This window comes from Engystomops pustulosus, chromosome 1 (assembly GCF_040894005.1).
Source record: "Engystomops pustulosus chromosome 1, aEngPut4.maternal, whole genome shotgun sequence".
Taxonomy (NCBI): Eukaryota; Metazoa; Chordata; class Amphibia; order Anura; family Leptodactylidae; genus Engystomops; species Engystomops pustulosus.
In genome coordinates this window covers 22,737,049-22,757,826 of record NC_092411.1, presented here as the reverse complement: position 1 = coordinate 22,757,826, position 20,778 = coordinate 22,737,049, and the positions used below count along the sequence as shown (strand labels likewise).

The following is a 20,778-nucleotide window of genomic DNA, read 5'->3' as shown; positions in this document are numbered from 1 at the left end:
GCATAGATCAGGTGACACAACATCGCGTCCGCTTCGTCACACTGTGTTCTTTGCCGCACGGAGTAACTCAAAGCTGGAGGAAGAAAGTCATGTGCAATCCCTTTAAGGCTGATAACAGGAAACAGTAGCATTGATTCAATTGGATTGTTGTTACAGGTGAACATTACACTTTCCATCCCTTTAAGGGGACGAGATACACGTGTACAACGCCATATCCAAAGGTGACCCCAGAGAAGTGGCACCCAACAGGGACTAATTATAACCAAGAGAAGCATCTGGGGTCCTTGTGCTAGCGGAGACACATCGTGGCCACTTACCCTGCATTGTTACTCACAGCGGTTATTCCCTTTACTCCGGTTTTAAGGAGGCCTCCAATAAGATTCTCTGGAATTCCACATAAACCGAAACCTGAGGAAGAACAAGGACAACGGTTGGGAGGTAAAGGACTGGGGTACAAAACCTTTCCATATCAAACAATCACGGAAAGACAATAATAGAAATGTAAGTCGCTCTGTAATTAGTTGTTATGGGCAACAACGGCCTTGAAGACAAGTATCTCCATGGTAACAGACTACAAACCAACCTTTGTAGTCTGAGCCAGAAGTCATACTCTCTTCTATCCGCCCTGTTCTTACTAATTGTAGAAGATAGCAGGGAGTGACTACAGAATCCATGTCCACACATTAATTGTAGTCTGTTACCATAGAGACACGTGGATTTCGCATTGGAAGTTGTAGACGCAAAAGGAATTTTCTTTTTAGATTTATTTATAACAAAGTTTTCTCATGAATTTTGTGGGATATGCCCGCTGACTTACTGGTTACTGTACCAATATTTGGGTTATCTCCATGTCATGAACCGAACCTATTCAGGAATATTGGGGTTTGTTCTGATGGGATGATCCTTATCTTACACCTTTTACACCCAGCCTCAAAATTGTGGAGATCACCGCCACAGCAACATCATTAATAAACCAAACTATAGAATGGAGGCCAAGGCCTGGCGCCAATATTGTAACCTTTCAGCAGGTCGGCCACCCCCTAGATACCTCCTCCACGTAACATATCGATGTATAATAGGCTGATGTTAAAGATAACGCAACTTTATTAGCCACCAGCGTTACATAAACTGACACTGCAAGACAACCCGCATATGTAATGTCTGCAGATGGCTAGAACATGGCCCTAACCTACCCATAATATATGTATCACCTGCCGCTCGAGAACCAAAGTAAATAGGGGCTCCCGCTCGAGAAAACGACACAACCCCAGCTTGTTGGGAGAAGACAAGGTGAGCGATCCCACCAGTCTTGTCTCATGCCACCTGTAAAGCCTCCTGCAACCATTCATGTGTGGGGCGGCTTCTCAGCCAAGGGAATCGGCTCTCTCACAGTCTTACCTAAAAACACCTCCATGGATAAAGAATGGGAGCAGAATCTCCTCCAAGAGCAACTTCTCCCAACCCTCCAGGAGCAGTTTGGTGATGAGCAATGCCTTCTCCAGCATGTCATAAAGACTGTACACAGACAGAAACTTACCCCCAACCAGCAGCGTGGAGCCGTCTGGGATGTCCTTCACCGCTTCTGTCGGATCATTGTAGAACCGGGCATTGTGTGAGCTGGATGCAGAGAAGTAACACACGCACACCTGGAACCAGAGAAGTCCATAAACGGAAGGAAAGGTAATAAATCCTATAGTACAGGAAGCTGCATCAATACAGGGGTCACCATCACGGACCCCCTGGCAGCTAACATACAGCAATGTCATATAACGAAGGTTTAGAATCTGCAGGTCAATGATTGCAACGGATTCTAGGTGCAGAACTCGTGCGGTGCAATGTTGTGGCGCATTATTGAAGTATTATGTCACGTGATCTGATGTTGTCCCAGGTGACGGGGACACGTTAGTAAGTTATGACCTTGCTTCAACGCCCTGGAGGAGTAATAGTACAGGTCAGAGCAGGCGATCATGTGAGGCTAGAGACGAGTAACAGCAGACTGTGTCACCTCCAGCACAAGAGGCCGGATAGCAGGAGCACACGGAGATTACATGCATGCATACATACATAGGCCGTATAGCAGGAGCACACAGAGATTACATACATACATACATACAGAAGCCGTATAGCAGCAGCACACTGAGATTACATACAGACACACATACATACAGAGGCGGAACTGCCCCATACAGAGATTACATACATACACAGGCAGTACAGCAGCAGCACACATTGATTACATACATGCAGGAGCCATACAGCAGCAGCACAGAGATTACAAACATACATACAGAGGCCATACAGCCCCATACAGAGATTACATACAGAGGCCATACAGCAGCTGCACCCAGAGATTACACACATACAGAGGCTGTATAGCAGCAGCACACAGAGATTACATACATGCAGGTGCCGTACAGCAGTCAGTAGCACACAGAGATTATATACATAGGCCATACAGCAGCAGAAGCACAGATTACATACATACATAGACACACAATGACTTCATACACACACACATATAATTGGTGTACAGCAGTGTATAGAGATTACGTACATACAGCGTCTGCTCAGCGGCGCACAGAGACTACATACATAGTCTGTACAGCAGCACAAAGAGGTTACTTGACTTCAACATAGTAACACTTCCCCTTTAATCAGATATCTAATACACATGAAATGAGCTAAAAAAGAAAATTTCCAGTACAGCAGCCGCCGCCATATGGCGAACAATTCACCAAAATGTGTCATTCTCATATACTACACAATCACATACAGCACTGTCATCAGGCCGTGTATCAGGCTGTATTCACACTTGTGTCACTTCTGCTCAATATTATATCCTATAGCACAGGACCCCTGACCTCCAGGACCCCCACTATCCCCCCTGGATTAGGACGCCCCCAGCTGTCACATACACAGCCCCCCACTGGTTATCACCAATATCCAGAGGCAACTTATGATTTATCATCCTGGATACAAAATGTTACTAAACTTTTCGTTTGCATCTTTTTAGCCTCGATCGCCACATTTTGGATTCTTCCAGCGCTTTGTCCGTTTTCCATAGTGGGAGGGGGAGGGTGAACTTCTCAAGTCCAATTTTTAAAAAGTTCCAAAACTTGTTGCAATTTCTCTCCAATCCTGGAGCTGCTGAGAAACATCTCACAGAACTGATAGAGGACTATGGTGCAGGTGTCAGGATTTCACACTATGTTGACCCAGGGAACCCCAATTTGCTGAGTCCTGCCTGCGGGGGCACATGGGGGGCCGCAGTGACGTCAAGGTCACGGGCAGAGCAACTGCACAAGTATAGGGCGCTGTACACACCGGGCAGCATGCGGTACGCGATCCCTGCAGCGGTTACCTCGCTGTGCGCCCTCCACTGCGGCCTCAGGCCTCTCCTCAGAGCCGGGAGGAATCTGCAGGCGGCGGCCATCGTTATCCTGCAACCACCGAGGAGACAAGGAGCCCTGCCAGGAGGAGGGGAGGAGGATCGGGCCCTGACAGGAGGAGGGACGGGGAGGCCTCACATGTACTGCCGCCCCCATCCTTATCCTGTCCACACAGCAGCAGGGCCGAGCGTGCACCCCGTGTGACGGCATCTCTGCATACCACATCGTGCAGAACCCCCTGACCCAATATAGCAGTGGAGGTGCACCCCGTGACGTCATCACATGTCTACACGTAACGTCATACATAGCACCCCATACATATCATACATGTAGCAAGGCCGAGCGTGCACCCCGTGTGACGGCATATCTACATACGACAGCGTGCACCCCGACCCAATATAGCAGTGGAGGTGCACCCCTTGACGTCATCACATCTCTACATGTAACGTCATACATAGCACCCCATACATATCATACATGTAGCAAGGCCGAGCGTGCACCCCGTGTGACGACATATCTACATAGGACATCGTGCAGAACCCCCGACCCAATATATACAAATATAGCACTGGAGGTGCACCCAGTGATGTCATCACATCTCTGTATGTCATGTCATACATAGCACCTCATACATATCATAGAGGAGGGTCTGCAGCTCCTATATACAGAATCCCATTATCAAGTAACTGGGAAGGAAATATAATATAGAGAGAGAAGTTTCCATACAGTATATAACACGTATATAATATAATATATATACAGACACAGGATGTTTTTCTCACGATCTGACATGAAATCAGATTACACCTTTCCCGCTTTAGGTCACTTACCAAAAATTATTTATATTTGCCAAATGTCAGAATAATGAGATTATTACTTTCTACATACATTTCATTCATTTTTGGAACCACTGCCCTTAAATTGTATGACTTACTTCAAAGGATCTCCTTCCATATGCTTGTCACAGTAATCAGTAGGAATTTGGGCCCATTACTCCTGACAGAACCGGTGTAACGGACCCATGTCTCTAGCCACTAGCTCGCACCTGCCTTTTCAGCTTTGCTCATAGATCTGGCAGTAGCTTTGGGTCTTTGTGCATTTGGAAGACTTATTTACCCCCAAACTTTAAAGGGAACCTACCACCATGATTCTACCTATAAAGGTAGATCGGGTGGTAGGTGGATGTAAGGGACGTGAGGAGAGCTCTTTTTAGAGCTAATCCTCACGTCCCCGCTAACTTTTGGGAAACTTAATTAACCTAATATGTAAATTTAGTTATGCGGCTAATGGGGCGTGGAGTAGCCGGCACGAGGCTACACAGTGCGGCTACTCCACGCCCCGGTAGCCACATTACTCCTCCTACCCTGTTGAGTGCGGCGCGCAGCCCTCGTCTGACAAGCCGGCTACTGCGCATGCGCAGTAGCTCCGGCCTCGGAGCTGGGACTGCTCAGCCGGCGTTCTGCGCTACGAGGAGCTGTGCGCCGGACACAACAGGGTAGGAGGAGTAATGTGGCTACCGGGGCGTGGAGTAGCCGCACTGTGTAGCCTCGTGCCGGCTACTCCACGCCCCATTAGCCGCATAACTAAATTTACATATTAGGTTAATTAAGTTTCCCAAAAGTTAGCGGGGACGTGAGGATTAGCTCTAAAAAGAGCTCTCCTCACGTCCCTTACATCCACCTACCACCCGATCTACCTTTATAGGTAGATTCGTGGTGGTAGGTTCTCTTTAACTTTGTGGCTGATGTCTTGAGATGGTCTTCACAATAACCACTAGAGATGAGCTTGATGCTCGTTCAAGTATTAGCATACTCGAAACAGCTCGTTGCTCGGACCAATATTTCTTCTGCTCGATAACGAGCTTTCACTTAAAGGACACCTGTCATCAGGTCTCTGTCACTTGTCCTGTCACCTCTACCTGTTGGAGCAGCTCACATGGATCCCATCCCAGCCTTTATCTAGTTATTTCATACATTATTCATTGTAAAATCATCTATTCTTTATCATGTAAATGAGGCTGGTCACATGGTCAGAGGCAGTGATGTCACCCCTGTTACCCCTCCCCTCTCCTCCCCCTGCACAGGTCTGTGTGTAATATATAGTAAAGTATTGCTGGTATCTGTGCTGCATCTGCTGACATGCTGCATCCTCCTAATATACAGGTGAGAGACACAGACATCAGCTACACATGAATCTGACATGTTCTGCTGAAACATGGCTGCCTGGAGCTGCTGGATCTCTCCTATACACACACACAGGCTGCAGGGGGCGCCAGCACCAGGAAGCACATCATTATACAGCCTCACATCATTATACAGGCTGTCAGTCATGCACTGGGGGTGTGGCTGTGCCTCCCACTCATGAATAGAGTGGACAGCTTGAATATGCTAATGACTCATTGGACATTTCACAGGTCATTTGCATACAGCTTTAGGACCTCATTGCTTAGGTTTACAGGCATGTAGAGGGACAATGAAGGGATAGAGGCAATGCTCTCTAATGGCAGTTTATGAAAATATATTTAGTTTAGGGGGGATATTTTGCATGACGGGTTCTCTTTAAGGAAGAACAGTGAAGAACACAGGATCATTTAAGTGAAGATCACAGTGAAAGAACACATTGTAGATGTTTAACACGGGTCATTCTTCTTTTTGAAGTTCCACGAATATTCCATTCAATAAAAAAAACGAACAAACAGGACTGACTTCCTTATTTCTCAATAAAATGACACATTTTATTGCTCCCCTTGAAACGAGCACCCGGGCATTTTAGTGCTCACCCATCTCTAATAACCACATAATGTTCCCTCCATGCCCCTCACATTGTGCATCCCCACATTGTAGCCCCTCTGAAGCTTTTCCTCTTATTAAAGGCCCCCTCTTAATGTGTCCCCCAACAGCTACCCCAATATTCAAGTCCCCTCTTATTGTGCCCCCCAACAGCTACCCCAATATTAAAGTCCCCTCTTATTGTGCCCCCAGCAGCCCCCCTTTTATTGTGCTCCCCCTCTTATTGTGCCCCCAGCAGCCCCCCTCTTATTGTGACCCCCCAACAGCTCCTCTCTTATTATGCCCCCCCCAGCAGCTCCCTCTCTTATTGTACTCCCCAGCAGCTCCCTCTCTTATTGTGCTTTCCAGCAGCTCCCCCACTTATTTTGCCCCTCAGCAGCTCCCTCTCTTATTGTGCCCCCCAGTAGCTTCCCCTCTTATTTCGCCCTCAAGCAGCTCTCCATCTTCTTGTGACCTCTACCAGCATCTCCCCATCCTATTGTGACTCCCAACAGCTCCCCCTCTTATTGTGCCCCCATTGTAAAATAATAAACACTTACTGTATACTCACCTTTACTTGTGTCCCTGCAGCAGCTCGTCTCTCCTGCTGTATGTGGCAGTGAAGCCCCAGGCAGATAACATCATCACATCACGCCTGCCAGCTCTGCTACATTCAGCAGTAGGAGAGGAGAAACAGTGAGAGTGCAGGGAGCTGCCAAATTTCTGCATTATTAGTGTAATCAGCTCTATCACCATCCACAGGTTGCCAGCAGAGCTGATGTCCTGGCACATACCTCCCGGCAGGTGGGATAGGGCCCCAGGAATTGTCCTGTAGATCTGGGATGGTCATTTTGGCTAAACAGGTCAATTTTAATTTTATTATAATTATTTCAGGGCTTCTAAGCCAGAAACTGGCCCTGATTAAAGCCCCTTAGGCTCATTTGCATACAGTCATTCATCCTGGTGGTAGATGCCCTTTAACCCCTTAAAGGACACCTGTCATCAGGTCTCTGTCACTAGTCCCGTCACCACTACCTGTTGGAGCAGCTCACAAGGATCCCATCCCAGCCTTTATCTCGTTATTTCATACATTAATCATTGCAAAATCATCTTTTCTTTATTATGTAAATGAGGCTGGTCACATGGTCAGAGGCAGTGATGTCACCCCTGTTACCCCTCCCCTCTCCTCCCCCTGCTCATGTCTGTGTGTAATGTATAGTAAAGCATGGCTAGTGTGTGTTGCATCCTCCTAATACACAGGTGAGAGACACAGACATCAGCTACACATGAATCTGACATGTTCTGCTGTAACATGGCTGCCTGTAGCTGCTGTATCTCTCCTATACACACACACTTGCACACACAGGCTGCAGGGGGCGTGGCCACCAGCACCAGGAAGCACATCATTATACAGCCTCACATCATTATACAGGTTGTCAGTCAAGCACTGGGGGTGTGGCTGTGCCTCCCGCTCATGAATAGAGTGGACAGCTTGAATATGCTAATGCTTCATTGGACATTTCACAGGTCATTTGCATACAGCTTTAGGACCTCATTGCTTAGGTTTACAGGCATGTAGAGGGACAATGAAGGGATAGAGGCAATGCTCTCTAATGGCAGTTTATGAAAATATATTTAGTTTAGGGGGGTTATTTTGCATGACGGGTTCTCTTTAACACCGAAGCCACTTTTCACCTTCCTGACACGGCCCATTTTTTCAAATCTGCCCTGTGTCACTATAAATGGTTATAACTTTGAAACGCTTTAACATATCCAAGTGATTTTAAAATTGTTTTCTCGTGACACATTGTACTTCATGTTAGTTGACAAATTTTGGTGGTATGTTTTGCATTTATTTATGAGAAAATCAGATATTTGGTGAAAATTTGGAAAAATTCTCGATTTTCAAACTTCAAAATGTTCTACTTTTTCCACACATAGTCATAACAGCAAAAAAACTTAATAACTAACATTCACCGAATGTCTACTTTATGTGGGCATGGTTTTTTAGGCATCCTCTTATTTTTGTAGGATGTTATGGGCCTTTGAACGTTAGGTGCGATTTTTCACATTTTCATAAAAACCGCTAAATCCTGCTATTGAGGGACCTGCTCAGGTTTCAAATCACTTTGAGAGGCCTAAATAAAAGTAAAACCTTAAATTACCCCATTATAGAAACTACACCCCTCAACTTACATAAAAAAACTTTTATGAAGTTTATTAACCCTTTAATTGTTTTACAGGGGTTAAAACAAAATCGGATACAATTTTGAAAGTACATTTTTTTTGGCTAAATTAATGTGTTTTTCAAACAATGTACAAATTCTCAGCGGATAAAATACCAAAATGCTCCACAAAATTTGATACCCAATCCCTCCCGCATATAACAATACCCCATATGTGGTGGTAACCTGCTGTATGGGCACACGCCAGGGCATCGAAGGGAGCTGCGCCATTCAGAGCAGATTATGCATTGTCACTTTATAATGGCTATACAATCTTTATTTTTTTGGCAATTTGGACATATAAGGGCTTATTTTTTGCGACATGAGATGCACTTTACAAATACTTTATTTTAGTGGGTTATTAGCTTATTGATGAGATTTTATTAACTCTTGAATGTATGGGTGAAAAGAAAATTGTCAATTTTGGTTTACTTTCTTTTTGTTTTTTTTGGGGGGTCGTACACCGTACACTAAAAATACTATATTATCTTTATTCTATAGGTGATTACGATTATGGTGATACCTCATTTATACAGTTTTTCATTTATTTTTACAATTTTACTGGAAAAAACGAATATAGAGGAAATCTCATTTGTTTTTGCATCGCCATCTTTTCGAGGACATAACTTTAATATTTTTTTGTTGACAGAGATGGTTTAGGGCTTATTTTTTACATGTTGAGTTGTCCTTTCAATTGATACCATTTTGGCGCACATAACTTTTTTTGATCACTTTTTAGAACATTTTTGTGAAGAGATTTTATGAAAAATTTACATTTTTGGCGAGTTTTTCGTTTTTTTTTTTACAGAGTTCACCGAGCGTGCCCAATAATGTTTCTGAGTTATTGTACGGATTGTTACGGAAGCGACAATACCAAATATGTGACGATTTTGTGTTTTTTTCACTTTATTGCATGAATATAGGGAATGTTTGTGTTTAGGGGACTTTAACTGTATTTAATTAATTCTTTTTATTAAAAAATGTTTTTATTAAATGTTTTTAACTGTGTTTTTTCACTTTTACAGGTTAGCTTGAACAAGTGATCCACTGATCACCTGTTCAAGCTATTCTTCACCTTACACAGTGTAATACAGATGTATTACACTGTGTAATGTAACACACTGAGCATGCTGCGCATGCCCAGTGTGTTACAGCCGGGTCCTGCCAGAAGGATACCAATACCAATACCAAAAAGCTTTTTATTTTCCGTCACTTGTAGCTGTATGGGGTCTTGTTTTTTTCACAACGAAATGTAGTAATGACAAACTTTTATTAAGCTTTTCTGTGCTGTATATTTTTTTAAAAAAGTGACATTTTCTTGAAATAAAGATGTTCTGCATTGATCGTGGAATCTAAATAACATAAAAGCTTTTTTTTTCTCTGGGTCAATACAGCGAACTAAAATTTATATTTTGTTTTTAAATGACCATCATGTGTATAATGTCATCTTTGTGGGAAAAGAAAATCTTTTCCATCCTTTCTTTTTTTAGTGTTAAGACCTGTAGTTTTTATTTCTTCACATTTGAGGTTAATAAAGCTTTTTGATCTTGTTTAAAAAATGTCAATTTGAGCATCATTTTTCCTTTATTTTTTGTTTTTTTTTGGGACACATACTATTATAGTTTTTTTTAGCCTGTTTTTTTTTTTTAAAGATCTTCCGCTGTAAGAAAGACCAGGATGTACTGCCTCTTATAGAGAGGGGAGGGGAGCAGTCACCTCTCTAGCCAAACAGTCCTGGCCTGGGCGTAGCATACATTTGTGTGAAAGGGGCGTTACGGTAAAGTGGGTAGAGTGTTTGGGGTAGCAGCAGGGTAACATTATTAAGGGACCAAGGTGTAGGGACAATGAAGAACTTAAGATGTTTGTGTGGCGAACAGGGAGTTATGTACCAATGGGCTTATTCACAGACTGGTCTATAGTTCATAAACATTATATACAAAAAGGTCCGGTTAAAGGACCTCACTGTAGGTCTTAAAACATAACTTTTATTCTAAGTGTGATTAAAATAAATAAAAACAATACCTACAATACCAACCGTGTCATTTATTATTTCACACGGTGGGGCTTATTTACTAAGGGTCACGGATTGCACTTTCATCGGACTGTGTTTTTGGGGATTGCACGGCTTTGAGAGGTATTTAACAGGTGTCTGCACTGGGATTGTGTCACACACAATCCGATTTTGGCGCAGCTGCACTGGCTTTCATGCAATACAAATCAGGGGCGTTCCGACTGATTCGGACAATGCACTTACATGCACCAGGAAGAAGAAGGTGAACTCTGTTGGACCTGAGCGGGGAAGCGGCACATGCAGGATATTGGGCGCACGATCTTCGTGAATTGCGGCACAGTACATTATAGTCGGGCAATGCGCTTTCTGTGAACTCCGCAGGACGGGTAAGTAAATGTCCCTCAATTTGTTGTGTGGGAAAGGGTGAAGTATATTGATAGAGATAAATCCTATATCATACACAACCACCAGGGGTTGCTAGTGTTCAAACCAAAGGTGTAGTAACACTAACAAACATGATGACACTTTTAAATAATTTGTATCGATTGTCCTTGTAGGTACATAGCCTGACTGCGTCTTACCCACTCCTCTAGTTTTGTCTAAAGTAGGTTGTTACCATAGGAGTATCATACACTGTTCCCTCTTTACAATATTTCATGTAATGTGTTTGATGTGACAAATATCGGGATTATCACAGCTGGTAACATTATAGAGTTACCTCACAAAGGTACATCCTTCTACCCATTTAGATCTTCTGATCTCTCGCATCGCATACAGACGTCACCTGTTACACTCTGGGAGCCAGATCAGCCGGGTCAGTGTGATTATTTTATTAATTATATATTACCTTTATATGTTTATGTCTCTTTTTCATTTGCCTAATTTTATACTTATCCTCTTATCCAAATACCCTCTACCGAAGGTTCTAATTACATAGGAACTTGACGTACTCGTGTATATGTATATTTATCTACTATTTTTACATATATGTATATATATTGAATTATTGACACAAGCTTGTAAACAGATGTCGATGTATTTAAAATGTCAGCTTTTTATGAATTTTTTAATGTTTGCTCCCCTAAAAAATCTATCCTGTATTTATTTATGTATTTATATATTCTCTGTTAGAATACTGTCGCCAATTTTATGGACCTGAGGAAGGGTGCAATTCGCCCTGAAACGTGTAGTCCAACCATTTATGTCGTTCCATCCTATATGGTTGTCAATTTGAAATAAACGAGTTGTCTGAGTGAGAAGCGGGACTCTGCAAGCTCATTTTGACCCTACTTCAGCATTGATGTTATTAATGCATGCTATATATATATTCTTTAGGCATAATTGACGTTAAACCTGTGTATTTCCTCTGCCTTCCTTGCCATTATTATTTTCAATGGTCAGGGTGTAATACCTCTAGTCTCCTGCAGGGGCGCTGAAGGAATATAGAGCACTTGGCGAGGATTTCTATTGAATATGCATTACAGGGAATATTGTAAAATAATTGTGGAAAAACACAAATGTTTTTCACCAACTAGCCCAACACCAAAATTAGTTGGTACATACTTTGATGTGTTGTGAATATTTTAGCCTTTATATTTTTCAAATATAGATTCCACAGGATGAGCGGTCTGACTGCTGGGACCCTAATGTCTATCAGGAGGGTCCTGGTGGTCGGATCCCTTGTGATCAGACAAAAATCCTCTATTTTGTGCATAGGGTTAAATGTATTTGCAGGTTATATCTGGTAATACAGCTTAGCCTCATTCACATCACATCCACAGGACATGAGTGGCGCTGTTAATGGAAAAATACATTCATTTCTAAATGTAATGCTATTCAGGAAAGATATTGTGACCTACTCCAAAAGCACCTGGGGCCCTACCTACATCCATGGATTCAAGATACTGATATATGGATTATATGCGTATTTAGTGGCACCAGCTCCATATCACTACAGTATATATATATATATATATATATATATATATATATATATATATATATACATCCACCTATACATATGGGCACTGCAATGTCTGGCATTACCTTTCGCTCTATTATACTGCCCTCTTTTGGTTGAATATGATTAACACAGGCAGTATCTTTAGAAATTGGTCGTCTAAATCCCCTCAGCACTCTGAAATCTGTCCTGCTGAACCCTACATACCAGTTTAGCCATAATTCTGTCAATGAGTGAAGCCCTTATGACTAGAGGGCCTTATAGTGTATTCTTCTGTACTTACCTAATCCCACTACTACCTCAGAGAAATCTGTATAAATTTCCCATCAGGTTGCACAGATATGGCCCCACGTTTCACATGTGCCTTATAGGGGTATTCTCATGTGGGCATTCATCATTTCTTCAATTGGATGTCATTTAAAAAAAAGATAATTTCCTATAAATGAAGAACCAAATTGATTTTTTTTTTGCATATGAAATTTCTGGGAGTTGGTGCATGTCCCACAGCCGTCCTGTGGTAACAGGGCCGGCGTCAGCACCCGGCAAACCTGGGCAAGTGCCGGGGCCCACAGCTGAAGGAAGGGCCCACTCGTGGCCAATCCCCGTCTCTTGCAGCCTGGCCGTGCCGGGTGCTGGCGCCGGAAAGCGGCGCACCGTTTGCAGCAGGGCGCTGCTGTGCGTCTTGGCATGTGAGCGCAGATGCCGGCAGGAGGAGGAAATCGGCGAAGGGGAAGCTCTACAGAAGACTGAGGTGAGTATTAATTCTTTAATTTTGAATGGTCACATGGGGATGAGGGGGCTTTATATAATGAATGGGAGATGAGGAGATGGATGTATATATTGAATGTGGGGGATGAGGAGGGGGCTTGTATTAAATGAATGGGGTTTGAGGAGGGGGTGCATATATTGAATGGGAGCTGAGGCAGAGGCTGCATATAATGTATGTGGTGAGGCGGGGGCTGAATATAATGTATGGGGTGAGGAGGGGGCTGCATATAATGTATGGGGTGAGGAGGGGGCTGCATATAATGTATGTGGTGAGGAGGGGGCTGCATATAATGTATGGGGTGAGGAGGGGGCTGCATATAATGTATGGGGTGAGGAGGGGGCTGCATATAATGTTTGGAGGGAGAGAAGGAAGCTGCATATAATGTATGTGGGGTGAGTAAGGGGGCTGCATGTAATGGGCGGTGAGGGGGATGATATAATCCATATGGGGGAGGGGGGCTGCATATAATTCATTTAATTATTTAATGTTTTGGGTGATGAGGCTGTATATAAAGAATCAATGTCACTACGCAAGTTTACTGTAAAGGGGCCCACTGAGGCCATGTCGCCCGAGGACCCACCAAAACCTGGAGCCGGCCCTGTGTGGTAATGAATACTGAATAACGGTGGTCGTGCAGGCCAATATGCAACTCAACTAAATAAAATATGAACGCTGAAGAAAAGGGAATATCTCTTTAATTGGCAAAGTCCCTGTAAGGAGAATTCTTATTCCCTGACCCCAGTCAAAAGCCTCTCACTCAAAAACACTAAAAAAGTTAAAACAGCCAAAAAAGAAGAAAATTCGCCGGCTCAACTCTCCTCCTGGTGACTTCACGCCAGGTAACGCTTAGTGCTTGAAGAGAATCCGGCACTTTAAACCGCACTGGGAATCAGACGTAAAGTCTTCTTTTATTCAATAAAAATACATGCTGACAGACGTGTAGGTATATCAGATCAACACGTTTCAACACATTGGGGCACATTTACTTACCCGTCCGCTGGAGTTCCCCGAAAGTGCATTGTCCGACGACAATGCACTGTGCCACGATTCGCTAAGATTGTGCGCCCAATATCCTGCATGTGTCTCTTCCCCGCTCAGGTCCGACAGAGTTCACCTTCTTCTTCCTGGTGCATGTAAGTGCTTGGGCTTGCAGCACAATTTGAAAATTAAATCCCGCGCTCAGTCCGAACCACTGGGATGGTCCGACGGCACGCCCCCTAAATTGTGTCGCATTGAAGCCGGCGCCGCTGCGCCAAAAATCAAATGCGTGTGACACAATCTGAGCGGAGACACCTGTAAAATATCTGTCCAAGCCGTGATATTCCCGAAAAAGGTGCAAAGTCCGACAGAAGTGCGATCCGGGACCCTTAGGCCTGCGGCACACATGGCATTTTGAACCCTTTTTTGGGCCGTTTTTAAGCAATCTGTTAAAAACCGCATGCGTTTTTGACAATGCATCCGTTTTTTCCAATTATCATTACTGGGGGAAAACGGACAAAAATGGCAAAATACGGACTGCTTAAAAACGGCCCAAAAACGGGTTCAAAACGTGGCGGTGTGCCTCACCGGCCTCAGTAAATAATCCCCAATGTGACTTAAATCATGATCATGATTCCCAGTGTGGTTTAAAGTGGTGGATTTTCTTCAATTTTCTACTAGTTCTCTACGCTGTGCTGTAGAGATGCAAATAAGTGAAAACGACACTGTCTACAGTTGGGAATCTGTTCCTTCTGGAACAGACATACTTATTTGGCTTCAATCCCACATCATGTCATTAGGCTTCCTGAAAGTCATGTTTGATGGTAAGGGAGCTGCCTTACTAGGTAGCCAAGAAGCGAGGTTTTCCTTATCCCAGTGTGAAAAAGGTATTGGCATATTTCCCACACTTTTGTTGGGAATGAGTGGTCAGTTTGATAATTGCAGATAGATATGTGAACTCCCATATTTAACTAAAATGAGAGCTAAAGGGATATTCAGCCTCCAAACATTGTGATAACTGCTTACGAATACCCCTTTAATAGTTTGGTTAATATAAAACAGTGTAAATCACTAGGAATATAAAGAATATAGAGTTTTATGTGCTGATATCACATAACCCCTCCACTCCAGCCATTATTATGTCTCTCTTAATAAGATATGGGCATTCTGCCCGTTACCAAGATGGCGCTGCGGACGCTTCATGTGACGTCAATCCCTCAGCGCCGTCCCGGAAGTACTTGGCGGTGATATAGCGGAAGTCTTTCCCTAGTTCCGGTCTCTATCGTATCGGCCGCTGGGGAAGATGGTGAGTGTGATGGAGTCTCTGGTTTGGAATCCGCTTGTATCTGTCGCCATCCTGTCATGGCGGGCCGGCCCCGGGCCAGCAGTGGGGAGGGATAGACCCTGCGGTGCGGGGGGACTGGGTATTGGGGGATAGATGGCGGTTGTAGTGCCCGGCGGTGCGGAGGCCCTGGAGCCGCGGTGTCTGCTCTCTGTCACCCCTGTCCCGGGGCGGACACTATGCGGGGCCTCAGATGGTGCGCCCCCTATAGATGGAGTAGCATTTGTCATGATTTCTTGCTGTTTAGGAGCTCTGCTTGCTGTCATTGAATCTTGTGAGTCTGACACTGCTCGCACTCGCTGATACTTTGTAGTAAATGCTCAGCTAGAAGCAGCACTGGCCACGTATAGAAGAGGCAGCGACCATGTACATGGCTAGTCCTGCTCTCCCCAGGCTACACAATGCTCTGTGAGCTGCACAGACCCCTCTGCTGGGCAGTGCATCAGACTGTAGTTCACTATGTTAAGCTCACAGAGCATTGTCCAAATCCAATCCTATCGACTCTAAACTTCAGCTTTAGGACGTTTAGACCCTTGAGTTGTCGTTTCAAATCTTATGACACATTGTGACGCTTCTGCAGCTGTCACCTGGTGTCCCTCCTGCATTTATCAATGATGTTCTTTAATAAATGTCTGAACATATGACATCCAGTGATTTCGCTTTGATACTGAGATAAATGCGTTGCGTTCATGTGATGGGCTCTGCCCCTTTGGCTGCCGTCTTACAATGTTTGCTTTTCTTGTAGACGAAGGGAACATCGTCATTCGGAAAGCGCCGCAATAAGACGCACACTTTGTGCCGTCGCTGCGGGTCCAAGGCCTATCACCTCCAGAAGTCCACCTGCGGCAAGTGCGGCTACCCAGCCAAGCGCAAGAGAAAGTGTGAGTATCCCATCCCCCACCTCTGACCTCACTTATCCTTCTAGAATCTATAACATAACGACAGTAGCAGGGCAGTTGTGCTGACAAACTATCAAAGGGATTCTCCTGGCTATTTGGATTGTGTGATAATATCTGGTGGGTCCATCACTTCCCAGCAATCTTCAGTACATGTAGCTTCTGCTTCTCAGGCCAGTGACGTCGCATCTATTGGTCACATGACCTTTTTGTCATTTAGCACCTTTCAAATGTAGCTGCGATGCCAACGGTGGCCATTATACAACCCATGCACTGAGCATACACTGCACTCAGGAACTACAGCTGATGGGAAGCAATGGATATACCTGCTCAATCTGGGATGGGGGCTGATTTCCTGGAAGACCTCCTTTTAACTTGAAGAGGTGTAGAAGGGGGTTTGTGCCTCTAAGTTACTACTAGTTTCTTTTACTAGTGGGGTGCAGTATTTACTATAGAGGGTCCTGAGGTGGCCATAGATGCTGTTCTGCTCCTGTTATCTGATATTTAATTTGTTTTAGACAACTGGAGTGCTAAGGCCAAGAGACGCAACACCACCGGCACCGGCCGCATGAGACATCTGAAGACTGTGTACCGCAGATTCAAGTAAGTTTGGGAGATGCATCTTCTGTTGTCCCCCTATCGTTTAACTTTTAGTAGTGGAGCATTTGACTACATGGACCAGTTATCATCTGTGTTTCGGGTTTTACTTTGTTTAAAAATGGATCCATCTTATCCATCATACATTCTTTTTTTTATTACATATTTGATGGACTTTCGATGTTCTCAATCAGCATCTACTTTGACATCTTCTGTTAGGCCTTCTGTTATGTTATAGCTGGAATAAAAAGTGGTCCATTACAGGGGTTGTCCGAGTTCTTGAAAAAAATCTAAAAGTGGCCGGGAGCGGGCTGCTTAAAAAAAATAAAGATGTACTTACCTCCCGGTGCCCTCCTGTATCCAGCGCTGCTGTCACTCCGGTCCGGCCGCCGGAGCAGCGCTGGATTCAGCTGCCGGCCACGGCGCATGCCTATCCGTCCCTATACACAGCATTGTATATGGGGGCCGGAAGGTTGTCGGGTCCGGACGGAACTGAGTCCAGGATACAGGAGGGATACAGGAGGGCACCGGGAGGTAAATACATCTTTATTTTTTTAAGCAGCCCGCTCCCGGCCACTTTTAGCTTTTTTTCAAGAACTCGGACAACCCCTTTAATGGTATCTGTAAAAAAAAAAAAAATGCATTCATGTATCCCTACGTACATCTTTTTAAATTACAATGTGTAAAAAAAAAAAAGCAGTTGGTAATTGGCCCTTAGCTGATCGAATCTCCCTGCTGCAGCGTCCAGGATCAATCGTGACGTATAGAACTTCTTTGAATCGCTCTCCCCTCTAAGCAGGAGATCCCCGTTGATAATTTTGCTGCTTTTTATAACAAAATGATACAAAAACCAGAGCTGGACTATGGTGACCAGTACATGGGGTTTCCTCTAATCTACTTGGGGAACATATGGGGTACTGAGGCAGAGGTCCTGACTCGAGCCCCCCTATGGGATGTCCATTTTCTCATGTGATAAGGATGTGCAGTGTTTTGTGGTGTTGACATTGGCTTCGTAGCCTTATCTTGAATATTGTAAATCTGTGCAATTTACCGGAGCTCAGACTTGGTTAAGGGTCTAAAACTTGTAAAATGAGGAGAACTTGTGTAAATGTTTCTTGGTTATGCAGTTCTGACCCATTCAGTTTTAAACTTGCTGATATGTGAAAAGCAAAGCTCACTGAAGCATCTCCATCACCTGGTGAAGGGGTCTTGGACCCCCACTGATTGTACAGAGAGCACCTTAATTAGACTCGTGGTGTCCCTTTATTACATGTTATGCCCACATAAGTGCCCCGGCAGTTGCAGCTTCTTCATTGGGTAGTTTGGCAATTTGAGGGGAAGAGCACATATTATACACCGACCCACTCAGCTTATCTATGATGTCCAAAATAAATGTCTGAACTTATGACATCCAGTGATTCCACTTTCTTACTGAGATAAGCGGCTGTGGGCCTCCCCCTGTCGCCTGTACAAGGTTTCCGCTAACTCTTTTCTATTTCTCCCCCCTCACAGGAATGGATTCCGTGAAGGCACAACACCCAAACCAAGGAGGGCCGCAGTTGCCGCTTCCAGCTCTTCTTAAGGACAGGAATTTGTTAAAATAAATGTGGTTTAAAAAAGTATCTGCCCCCTTGTACATGACCTTTGTTTATTACATATTTTTTTTGACACTTTGGAAATTTGGTCCTTCGGTTCTCTGATCTCTGGTTGTGAATTTGGCAGATGTGATGGACAGGGTGATGGCACTAGTCTACCCCTCAGTGGTGTCCCATCCTTGTTCTGAGATGTCATCTATATACCTCCTAATCGATTAAATAACACCTGTTGTAGTGGTGCACCAAATTCTTACTTGCTCATACAAGAGCTATGTGGTTTCTTGATATCTGGAGTAAACTGATGTGTTTAATGCTTCTACAGGGGAAAATAAAAAACCTCATTGATCCCAATGGGCTGTCAATGCCAAGTGTGAGACTTTATCTACTGTTGGCTGTGAGTGGTCCGACAACCTGTACTGACCCAATATCGCTGATCTCTGCATGTTCTGTCTGGTGAATCCCACAACCGAAATGAGACCAAACCCACTAAAGGGCACGAAGTTTCTTTTAAATTGTGTAACCCCTTTACTTGGACTGTCACCAGCTTTTATTGCTAAACTAGCGGCCCATTAGGTAGAGTATGAAATGTTCTAACTTTTCTCAAGTTATCGCAGTCAATGTATAAGCAAAACCAGTGAGAACTGTATGTTCCAAGCAATTTTGGAATTGAGCCATAATTATGCAAAATGAAAGGTTGCAGCACTCCAAAGGATGGTGTAAAAAAACAGTAAAGTTGTCTTTATTCACACAGAATATCAACATTCCAACAACCTTAATCATTCCCTCAAGTTAATACTTGTCTGTTTGACCTCTCATAAGTCACATCTTGCCTTAGATGAGTCCTTTAGAGGTTGGTATATTACTTCAGAAGTCCCCAATTTGGCCTTGTATGTGATTTACAGATCTGAGAAGCAGGGATTTAAAGAGGACCTGTCACCCAAAATTTCGGCACTAGGAGCTGCTTACTAAAGTAATTTTGGGTGACAGCTTGCACCATTACATTCCCCAATGGGTGTGTGAACAAAATGCAGGAAACTCCAGAGATCGGTGCTGATCACTGGTGTTAACCATTTAAATATCCACGGCAAAGCTGCTGAAAAAGCCTAAATGACGGCAGGGAGGGGTTATGGTGATCTGTTCCAACAGACTATAGACAGGTTAAAGGGAGAGTTGTATAAGGGCTTTGCTTATCTTGCCACTCCTCCTGTTAATGAAAATAATATAAGGGCAGATTTTTTTTTTCTCTATGCCATCTGTGATTTTCAAGAACATTTTATGGATCATTTTTAGTTTCAACAAGATTTTATTGAAATAAAAGCATAACGGTGCCTTACAGTAAGTCATGGCATATGCCTCTCGCAGGGGGATCTCCTAAGTGGTTTCAAAGTAATGCATAATCAGCAGCTATTAAATAAAGTGAACAAATGAATGAGGGGGAGGGTTCTATTAACCTGAGAATGGAGTTACTACAAGATCAGTATTAGGTGGTTCTTAAAGGTGAGTAGTAACAAGCATATACATTGATGAGCCATGTATAATCTATCAAGGCCCTTAAGGGGACAAAGTTGGAGCCCTCTCCAGGGTAGGTGAACCCTGTGCAGTGATCCATGGCTTCCAAATATCCTCAAATACAGGAAGTGTCTACTTGTTGCCTCTATTCTCTCAATAGGTTTTCTTAGTTTTTTTTACCACGGTAAATGACAGATCCAGTGTTTTCCATTTTGCCGCTATATGGATTCTAGTTTATGGACAATTTTTACTTTTTTAAACTGAACAAATGCCTTGCATGTGTTAAAGAATGACTACATGTAGTTGGCATGCTTTAAGGCTCCCTAAAACTTGCCCAGCTACTGGGTTTTTGACCAATACTGTTTAATTGCCAGATTGTCGGGAAAGGTAGTGGTCTGATGCGCACAGTTCAGACCCTTAGTTAGTTTTCATGTAGTAAAGCGGGGGATGGTACACATTGCTTTATTGTGCATGCCCTGATATCAGTGTGCAACACACATGGATGGATCTATACTTCTGTGGTGACATTGTGGGCAATGCATTGTATTTGGCACATTGTTATGGGCTAGTCTATTTGGGTGGTGCTTTCACGATAGTGTTCATTGGGTACTAAATGTGCCCAAACTGGGGGGGGGGGGGCGGTTCTGATGGCCTGAACTCAAGATGACAGTATTACAAATTGCACATAAGTGTAGGCTTGGATGCAGATCTGTAAAAAAAAAAAAAAAAAAAAAAAAAT

The 20,778-nt window shown here is 43.8% G+C and overlaps 2 protein-coding genes and 2 non-coding genes across 4 annotated transcripts in view; 3 read left to right on the top strand and 1 right to left on the bottom strand.

Moving 5' to 3' along the window:
• Positions 1-3,525, bottom strand: part of OXCT1 (3-oxoacid CoA-transferase 1) — a 51,713-nt gene extending 48,188 nt beyond the window's left edge. The window contains exons 1-3 of the mRNA XM_072135516.1: positions 3,362-3,525; positions 1,538-1,646; positions 318-408 (exon numbers count right to left, since the gene is read on the bottom strand). Coding sequence (XP_071991617.1) covers positions 318-408; positions 1,538-1,646; positions 3,362-3,433 — 272 coding nt within the window. The 5' untranslated portion in view covers positions 3,434-3,525. The remainder of the gene's footprint in view (positions 1-317; positions 409-1,537; positions 1,647-3,361) is intronic.
• Positions 3,526-15,269: 11,744 nt separating this feature from the next.
• Positions 15,270-18,557, top strand: RPL37 (ribosomal protein L37). Its single transcript, XM_072135506.1, has 4 exons — positions 15,270-15,406; positions 16,188-16,323; positions 16,857-16,941; positions 18,448-18,557. Exons 1-4 carry the CDS (start codon positions 15,404-15,406, stop codon positions 18,515-18,517), a joined length of 294 nt encoding a protein of 97 aa, XP_071991607.1. The 5' UTR covers positions 15,270-15,403; the 3' UTR covers positions 18,518-18,557.
• Positions 16,045-16,121, top strand: LOC140087958 (small nucleolar RNA SNORD72). Its single transcript, XR_011850048.1, has one exon. It is a non-coding gene; the product is annotated as a small nucleolar RNA SNORD72 (small nucleolar RNA).
• Positions 18,303-18,378, top strand: LOC140087947 (small nucleolar RNA SNORD72). Its single transcript, XR_011850047.1, has one exon. It is a non-coding gene; the product is annotated as a small nucleolar RNA SNORD72 (small nucleolar RNA).
• Positions 18,558-20,778: the final 2,221 nt, after the last annotated feature.